The 10000-nt window shown below is 43.6% G+C and overlaps 1 protein-coding gene across 5 annotated transcripts in view; it reads right to left on the reverse strand.

Annotated features, from left to right (window-relative positions):
- The window catches only part of LOC115197681 (pleckstrin homology domain-containing family A member 5), a 228541-nt gene that overhangs the window by 217494 nt on the left and 1047 nt on the right, over positions 1 to 10000 (reverse strand). For all 5 annotated transcript variants that reach the window (XR_003879044.1, XR_003879043.1, XM_029759429.1 and 2 more), the window contains exon 3: positions 8955 to 9012. Coding sequence is in view for 3 of the 5 variants with exons in the window: in XM_029759429.1 (XP_029615289.1) it covers positions 8955 to 9012 (58 nt within the window). In the remaining 2 variants the exon portion in view is untranslated. The remainder of the gene's footprint in view (positions 1 to 8954; positions 9013 to 10000) is intronic.

Raw genomic sequence — 10000 nt, forward strand, 5'->3', positions numbered from 1 at the left:
CAAACGTAGTGAACTATAAAAAAGGCATTTCAAAATACATTTCAAAAGGCATTTCAAAATACGATATGAATATTGCACGTGTCATTTTTGTGATTTAGATGTGAATTAGATCAGCCCCAGGGTGATGTAGATGTGAATTAGATCAGCCCCAGGGTGATGTAGATGTGAATTAGATCAGCCAGCCCCAAGGTGATTTAGATGTGAATTAGATCAGCCAGCCCCAAGGTGATTTAGATGTGAATTAGATCAGCCAGCCCCAAGGTGATTTAGATGTGAATTAGATCAGCCAGCCCCAAGGTGATTTAGATGTGAATTAGATCAGCCAGCCCCAAGGTGATTTAGATGTGAATTAGATCAGCCAGCCCCTAGGTGATTTAGATGTGAATTAGATCAGCCAGCCCCTAGGTGATTTAGATGTGAATTAGATCAGCCAGCCCCTAGGTGATTTAGATGTGAATTAGATCAGCCAGCCCCTAGGTGATTTAGATGTGAATTAGATCAGCCAGCCCCAAGGTGATTTAGATGTGAATTAGATCAGCCAGCCCCAAGGTGATTTAGATGTGAATTAGATCAGCCAGCCCCAAGGTGATTTAGATGTGAATTAGATCAGCCAGCCCCAAGGTGATTTAGATGTGAATTAGATCAGCCAGCCCCAAGGTGATTTAGATGTGAATTAGATCAGCCAGCCCCTAGGTGATTTAGATGTGAATTAGATCAGCCAGCCCCTAGGTGATTTAGATGTGAATTAGATCAGCCAGCCCCTAGGTGATTTAGATGTGAATTAGATCAGCCAGCCCCAAGGTGATTTAGATGTGAATTAGATCAGCCAGCCCCAAGGTGATTTAGATGTGAATTAGATCAGCCAGCCCCAAGGTGATTTAGATGTGAATTAGATCAGCCAGCCCCAAGGTGATTTAGATGTGAATTAGATCAGCCAGCCCCAAGGTGATTTAGATGTGAATTAGATCAGCCAGCCCCAAGGTGATTTAGATGTGAATTAGATCAGCCAGCCCCAAGGTGATTTAGATGTGAATTAGATCAGCCAGCCCCAAGGTGATTTAGATGTGAATTAGATCAGCCAGCCCCAAGGTGATTTAGATGTGAATTAGATCAGCCAGCCCCAAGGTGATTTAGATGTGAATTAGATCAGCCAGCCCCAAGGTGATTTAGATGTGAATTAGATCAGCCAGCCCCAAGGTGATTTAGATGTGAATTAGATCAGCCAGCCCCAAGGTGATTTAGATGTGAATTAGATCAGCCAGCCCCAAGGTGATTTAGATGTGAATTAGATCAGCCAGCCCCAAGGTGATTTAGATGTGAATTAGATCAGCCAGCCCCAAGGTGATTTAGATGTGAATTAGATCAGCCAGCCCCAAGGTGATTTAGATGTGAATTAGATCAGCCAGCCCCAAGGTGATTTAGATGTGAATTAGATCAGCCAGCCCCAAGGTGATTTAGATGTGAATTAGATCAGCCAGCCCCAAGGTGATTTAGATGTGAATTAGATCAGCCAGCCCCAAGGTGATTTAGATGTGAATTAGATCAGCCAGCCCCTAGGTGATTTAGATGTGAATTAGATCAGCCAGCCCCTAGGTGATTTAGATGTGAATTAGATCAGCCAGCCCCTAGGTGATTTAGATGTGAATTAGATCAGCCAGCCCCTAGGTGATTTAGATGTGAATTAGATCAGCCAGCCCCTAGGTGATTTAGATGTGAATTAGATCAGCCCCAAGGTGATTTAGATGTGAATTAGATCAGCCAGCCCCTAGGTGATTTAGATGTGAATTAGATCAGCCAGCCCCAAGGTGATTTAGATGTGAATTAGATCAGCCAGCCCCAAGGTGATTTAGATGTGAATTAGATTAGCCAGCCCCTAGGTGATTTAGATGTGAATTAGATCAGCCAGCCCCAAGGTGATTTAGATGTGAATTAGATCAGCCAGCCCCAAGGTGATTTAGATGTGAATTAGATCAGCCAGCCCCAAGGTGATTTAGATGTGAATTAGATCAGCCAGCCCCAAGGTGATTTAGATGTGAATTAGATCAGCCAGCCCCAAGGTGATTTAGATGTGAATTAGATCAGCCAGCCCCAAGGTGATTTAGATGTGAATTAGATCAGCCAGCCCCAAGGTGATTTAGATGTGAATTAGATCAGCCCCAAGGTGATTTAGATGTGAATTAGATCAGCCCCAAGGTGATTTAGATGTGAATTAGATCAGCCCCAAGGTGGTTTAGATGTGAATTAGATCAGCCCCAAGGTGATTTAGATGTGAATTAGATCAGCCCCAAGGTGATTTAGATGTGAATTAGATCAGCCCCAAGGTGATTTAGATGTGAATTAGATCAGCCCCAAGGTGATTTAGATGTGAATTAGATCAGCCCCAAGGTGATTTAGATGTGAATTAGATCAGCCCCAAGGTGATTTAGATGTGAATTAGATCAGCCCCAAGGTGATTTAGATGTGAATTAGATCAGCCCCAAGGTGATTTAGATGTGAATTAGATCAGCCCCAAGGTGATTTAGATGTGAATTAGATCAGCCCCAAGGTGATTTAGATGTGAATTAGATCAGCCCCAAGGTGATTTAGATATGAATTAGATCAGCCCCAAGGTGATTTAGATGTGAATTAGATCAGCCCCAAGGTGATTTAGATGTGAATTAGATCAGCCCCAAGGTGATTTAGATGTGAATTAGATCAGCCCCAAGGTGATTTAGATGTGAATTAGATCAGCCCTGGGTCAGATGCGTTCAGTTCGGGTTACTTTCCTCTTGCTCGTTTTCTCTTCCCTCAACACACTTTTCTCTCAGCCAATGTGTAATAGCCTGAAGACTTACTGTCTGGCGTACTTACATTATTCACATTTGGTCTTGTTTATAAACACGTTATATAAAAGGACAAGTATTCATTCAAATCTAATTTATTTGTCAAATGCTTCGTTAACTACAGGTGTAGACTGTGAGGATGCTGGTGACACTGTCTGTGATTTGTTTAGAATTCAAGGCACACTTAACCAGCATGGCTACCACAGCATTCTGCAGGGATATACCATCCCATCTGGTTTGCGCTTAGTGGGACTATCATTTGTTTTTCAACAGGACAATGACCCAACACACCTCCAGGCTGTGTAAGGGCTATTTTACCAAGGAGAGTGATGGAGTGCTGCATCAGATGACCTGGCCTCCACAATCACCCAACCTCAACCCAATTGAGATGGTTTGGGATGAGTTGGACCTCAGAGCGAAGGAAAAGCAGCCAACAAGTGCTCAGCATATGTGGGAACTCCTTCAAGACTGTTGGAAAAGCATTCCAGGCAAAGCTGGGTGAGAGAATGCCAACGTTGTGCAAAGCTGTCATCTTGGCAAAGGGTGGCAACTTTGAAGAATCTCAAATATATTTAGATTTTTTTTAACACTTTGGTGTTTTTGGTTACTATATGATTCCATATTTGTTATTTCATGGTTTTGATGTCTTCACTATTATTCTACAACGTAGAAAATAGTACAAAATGTAAAAAAAAAAAAAAAAAAACTTTGGATGAGTAGGTGTGTCCAAACGTTTGACTGGTACTGTATATTATTTATGTCCTTGTCAACCACAACTCAGAGAAACATAGGATATTACAGTTCTTTAGGTCCGGTTGATAGGATAGTCTCGAACGGAGCTTGTCCAGTTTATTCTCCAGTGATTGTACATTCTCCAATAGAATGGAGAGTAGAGGCAGTTTATTAACTCAACGACGTAGTCTCGTCAGGGAGCCCACTCGTTTGCAAAGTCTCTTCCTCTATCGAGTCCCAGGGATTAGGGCCTGGTCCGGATATGAGCAGAACATCCACAGCTGCCGACTCATTAAAGTAAAAAAATCTTCATCCAAATCGAGGTTAGTGATCGCTATACTGATGTCCAGAAGCTGTTTTCGGTCATAGGAAATTATGACGGAAATGTTATGTAATTTTTTATTCATTTTTGAAACACACAAAATAGCAGAATTGGTCAGGAGCTTGTAAGGACAGCAGCTATCCACTGGAGCGCCATCATTCGCCCTGTATTTTCTGTGTACGTAAACAATATTTATCTACGAAAGTAGACTACAATCTCACCACATAAGTAGCCATGTTAGGAGTGTTGCCACAAACAGCCTTCAATTAATGAGACACATCCTTCTGTTTTACACTAGTTGGTTAGCCTAGTAGTCTATACTAGAAATATCAAATAACTGGCTTTCTGTTCTAACGCTGCCTCCTCCTCTGGCAGCCTTCCATTTGCATTGTGTGTAATTCATGAGGAAATACAAGACAGTAGAGAACGGCTGAAGTATTGGATGTGAGAAAACAACATTCCATTCCTTTTTTCCCCCCTGGTTCTCCTTTTTTAAATCTCTTATCTAGAAGCATCCATGTATTCTGGAAGGTTGGTTAGAGTAGTAGTAGTAGTGTTAGGGTACTGCGATTCATAGCTCACACAAGCAGGGAGTGACCCAAATAAGCTTCTATCTCCAAGACATCTCCCTTGGAAAGACAGTGAGACAATAGTGTATACTGTCTCCTTTGTAACAAACTCTGTACAATGAATCAGTGCAGTCTACAATGATAATCTCTGATTCTGTATGAGACTGCCATGGAGCAGGAGGAAAGGGAAGCAAAAAACACACACACACACACACACACACACACACACACACACGCACACACACACACGCACAACGAAAGGAGCACAGGTCAAAGAGGGAAGAAACATTACATGTGAAAGATGACTGTGCTTATGACCATGTAGGCATATTTCTGACTATCAGAACACCACAGAGCAGGACCTCCTGAGTGGTGCAGTGATCTAAGGCATAGCATCGCAGTGCTTGAGGCATCACTACAGACCTGGGTTCGAACCCAGGCTGTGTCACAGCCGGCCGTGACTGGGAGACCCATGAAGTGGTGCACAATTGGCCGAGCGTCGTCCGGGTTAGGGAGGGTTTGGCTAGCCGGGATTTCTTTGTCCCCATCGCACTCTAGCGACTCCTTGTGGCGGGCCAGGCACCTGCAAGCTGACTTTGGTCGCCAGCTGGAAGGTGTTTCCTCCGACACATTGGTGCCGCTGGCTTCCGGGTTAAACGATCAGTGTGAAGAAGCAGTGCAGCTTAGCAGGGTCGTGGCTCTCGACCTTCACCTCTCCCGAGTCAGTAGGGAAGTTGCCGCGATGGGACAAGACTGTAACTACCAATTGGATATCACAAAATTGATGGAGAAAAAGGGGTAAAAGTACAAAAATATTTTAAATTAAAAAAATAAAGAATGCCACGGAGCAAGAACACAGGGGGAGGAGGAACGCCATTACATTATGTAAAATATGATACTGGAGAAGACATCACTGTCTTTGACCGCTCTGATTCCATATAAGGAAGCCATGAAGCAAGAGGAAGGGAACAAGATAGACAGACTGTCATGAAACAAAAGGGAAGGAGACAGGTCAGGGAGGGGAGAAAAATTCATTATGTGAAATATGATGCCGATAAGACATCGCTTTGACCTCTCTCAAGGTTAACCCTGGTCCTCACACCATCAGTGTAGTTCAATGGGATCCTCTTTCACTCCAAAACACACAGGGCAACATGTCAAAGAAGAGAAAATCCTGTTTGTATGTCTTATTGGACAAGAGAGAGACATCCGCTGCATTCCCCTACTTACTCGCAGTGACACATGCATACACACACGCGCGCACAAACACACACACACACACACACACAATAAGATTCTGAGGAAAGGGGAGGATGTATGTCATTGCCTACTCAATACACCACTCATGAGTTGTGACATAGCCTAGACTGCAGGAATTTAGTGCACAAGGTTTAGACTATGACATCACTTATCACACCCTCAGTCATAACCAAGTGTCGTTATAAACACTTCCTAGTTCTTCTTGGAAGGGAAAACATGGCATGTATTAAAGCTTAACATTGCTTTCCAACAGGGCACCATATGAATGAGAAATTGATTTGAAAGGAGACAAAATGCCATTTCAACAGCCCACCTGTCTATTTGTACAAAGACACACACACACACACACACACACACACACACACACACACACACACACACACACACACACACACACACACACACACACACACACACACACCTCTCTTAAAGAAGATGTAATAATTAACTTTGCTGATAAACCATGCAAATAAAAGAGTAAAGGTTCCCAGCTATGACAGAAGAGCCATTGATTCCCTATATGTTGTCCTTACAAGGCAAGGCAAGGCCTGGCCAGGTTAGGTTAGGATTTACCAGAGCCATTGATTCCCTATATGTTGTTCTTACAAGGTAAGGCAAGGCCTGGCCAGGTTAGGATTTACCAGAGCCATTGATTCCCTATATGTTGTTCTTACAAGGTAAGGCAAGGCCTGGCCTGGTCAGGTTAGGATTTACCAGAGCCATTGATTCCCTATATGTTGTCCTTACAAGGCCTGGCCAGGTCAGGTTAGGATTTACCAGAGCCATTGATTCCCTATATGTTGTTCTTACAAGGTAAGGCAAGGCCTGGCCAGGTCAGGTTAGGATTTACCAGAGCCATTGATTCCCTATATGTTGTTCTTACAAGGTAAGGCAAGGCCTGGCCAGGTCAGGTTAGGATTTACCAGAGCCATTGATTCCCTATATGTTGTTCTTACAAGGTAAGGCAAGGCCTGGCCTGGCCAGGTTAGGATTTACCAGAGCCATAGGCTATATGTTGTCCTTACAAGGCCTGGCCAGGTTAGGATTTACCAGAGCCATAGGCTATATGTTGTCCTTACAAGGCCTGGCCAGGTTAGGTTAGGATTTACCAGAGCCATAGGCTATATGTTGTCCTTACAAGGCCTGGCCAGGTTAGGTTAGGATTTACCAGAGCCAAAGGCTATATGTTGTCCTTACAAGGCCTGGCCAGGTTTGGTTAGGATTTACCAGAGCCATAGGCTATATGTTGTCCTTACAAGGCCTGGCCAGGTTAGGTTAGGATTTACCAGAGCCATAGGCTATATGTTGTCCTTACAAGGCCTGGCCAGGTTAGGTTAGGATTTACCAGAGCCATAGGCTATATGTTGTTCTTACAAGGTAAGGCAAGGCCTGGCCAGGTTAGGTTAGGATTTACCAGAGCCAAAGGCTATATGTTGTCCTTACAAGGCCTGGCTAGGTTAGGATTTACCAGAGCCATAGGCTATATGTTGTCCTTACAAGGCCTGGCCAGGTTAGGTTGGGATTTACCAGAGCCAAAGGCTATATGTTGTCCTTACAAGGCCTGGCCAGGTTAGGTTGGGATTTACCAGAGCCAAAGGCTATATGTTGTCCTTACAAGGCCTGGCCAGGTTAGGTTAGGATTTACCAGAGCCAAAGGCTATATGTTGTCCTTACAAGGCCTGGCCAGGTTAGGTTAGGATTTACCAGAGCCAAAGGCTATATGTTGTCCTTACAAGGCCTGGCCAGGTTAGGTTGGGATTTACCAGAGCCAAAGGCTATATGTTGTCCTTACAAGGCCTGGCCAGGTTAGGTTAAAATTTACCAGAGCCAAAGGCTATATGTTGTCCTTACAAGGCCTGGCCAGGTTAGGTTAGGATTTACCAGAGCCAAAGGCTATATGTTGTCCTTACAAGGCCTGGCCAGGTTAGGATTTACCAGAGCCATAGGCTATATGTTGTCCTTACAAGGCCTGGCCAGGTTAGGTTAGGATTTACCAGAGCCAAAGGCTATATGTTGTCCTTACAAGGCCTGGCCAGGTTAGGTTGGGATTTACCAGAGCCAAAGGCTATATGTTGTCCTTACAAGGCCTGGCCAGGTTAGGTTAAAATTTACCAGAGCCAAAGGCTATATGTTGTCCTTACAAGGCCTGGCCAGGTTAGGTTAGGATTTACCAGAGCCAAAGGCTATATGTTGTCCTTACAAGGCCTGGCCAGGTTAGGATTTACCAGAGCCATAGGCTATATGTTGTCCTTACAAGGCCTGGCCAGGTTAGGTTAGGATTTACCAGAGCCATAGGCTATATGTTGTCCTTACAAGGCCTGGCCAGGTTAGGATTTACCAGAGCCATAGGCTATATGTTGTCCTTACAAGGCCTGGCCAGGTTAGGTTAGGATTTACCAGAGCCATAGGCTATATGTTGTCCTTACAAGGCCTGGCCAGGTTAGGTTAGGATTTACCAGAGCCATAGGCTATATGTTGTCCTTACAAGGCCTGGCCAGGTTAGGATTTACCAGAGCCAAAGGCTATATGTTGTCCTTACAAGGCCTGGCCAGGTTAGGATTTACCAGAGCCAAAGGCTATATGTTGTCCTTACAAGGCCTGGCTAGGTTAGGATTTACCAGAGCCATAGGCTATATGTTGTCCTTACAAGGCCTGGCTAGGTTAGGTTGGGATTTACCAGAGCCATAGGCTATATGTTGTCCTTACAAGGCCTGGCCAGGTTAGGATTTACCAGAGCCATAGGCTATATGTTGTCCTTACAAGGCCTGGCTAGGTTAGGTTGGGATTTACCAGAGCTATAGGTACTGGCTCTGGGTGACCTTTGGAGCAACAACTGAAAAGCAATGAGTTCAAACAAAGCATAAACAGAGGTTTGCTGATATAATGTGAGCATAACGAAACACATTTCATCCCAGCTTGGATAAGAAGGGAAAAGGTACTTAACTGAGGGAGATGTCGGCTGACGTTGGATACTGACTGAGGGAGAGACAAAGCCCTAAAAAAAGTGGGCTAAAGCCTGTTCAGACAAAGGTCACAGACCCAACCATCTCACCACCTTGTCAGACAGTGACAGTGTGACTTGCTCTGAAGTGTGGGCAACCTTTACATCATAAACGTAGAATAAAGCGGACACTCGGGTGGTTATATGGGATACACTGTGTGTCCGTTGTTAATTCCAAGCGCAGCGTCAACTGAAGACCTGCTGAATGTGAAAGAGAAGAAGGCTGTGACTTGGAAATTCTGACTCACTTTATGAAGCACCGAGCCCCCTCGAATGAAAATCCCTCCTCCCATCCAGTCGGTAAATCTATAGGGAGAAACACACATAAACACACCAGATAAACAAAGAGGCACAACAGACGGAAAACACACACACACACACACACACACATCATCATCACCCGAGTCACGGAGTGTAAGCAAATGAACTAACTAGATGCCAGCTGTCAAAATGCATGCCATGCTTTGTAGGGGTGCAGCTAACCCTTAAGCATGACTCTCAGTTCCATTAGATTACACACGACAGTCATTGGAGGAATTCGTCTCCTGTACAATGGTGTTTTCTTACAATCCCCGATGCTAGGTCTGAACATTAAAACCATAAGGATCTTTCATATATCAGCGAGAAATGATTTTCAAAAAACAAAATGTTAAATTGATACACTTTTTTTTTTTTTATATATAGGGTTAGTTCTCCCACGGGGTCATATCGTCATGTTACAACGCGTGTTTGTAGAAGACAGATGGAAGACATTTCTAATTAGCTATTTAGCATGTGCTCCGAACACACCGAAGGCCGCCGGAAACGTGTTGTCACTGAAAAAAATACTGTTGGCTGCAACTGTGGTAAAAAAAAGCCGATTAAAACTGTGTACAGTAAGTGTATACTTAGAATTTGAGAAATTATTTTTGATGTGATATGAAAGTAAAGTTTTTTTGTTTGTTTCTTTTTAAATCTTTCTAGAAGCGTATCGCAATTGAGAATCGATTGTTGAGATTAAGAGTATTTGGGGCTCTTTTGGCAGCCAGAGCCAGTCTACCTCAGAATATAAACAGAGGAGAGTAAAGGTAAGAGTAAGAGGTAAGAGTACATCTTGGGCTAAGGCGCAGTAAAAAGCAAGCGTGTTAGATCTGCAGTGGCATTGGTCACAGAATCGAATGGTGTTGCTCACTGTTGTACAGTAAATGGACCTCAACACCACGACACCTACCTGAAACGTTTACCATATATATATATATATATATATATATATATATATATATATATATATATATATATATATATATATATATAT

Source organism: Salmo trutta, chromosome 7, assembly GCF_901001165.1.
Source record: "Salmo trutta chromosome 7, fSalTru1.1, whole genome shotgun sequence".
NCBI classification, from domain to species: Eukaryota; Metazoa; Chordata; class Actinopteri; order Salmoniformes; family Salmonidae; genus Salmo; species Salmo trutta.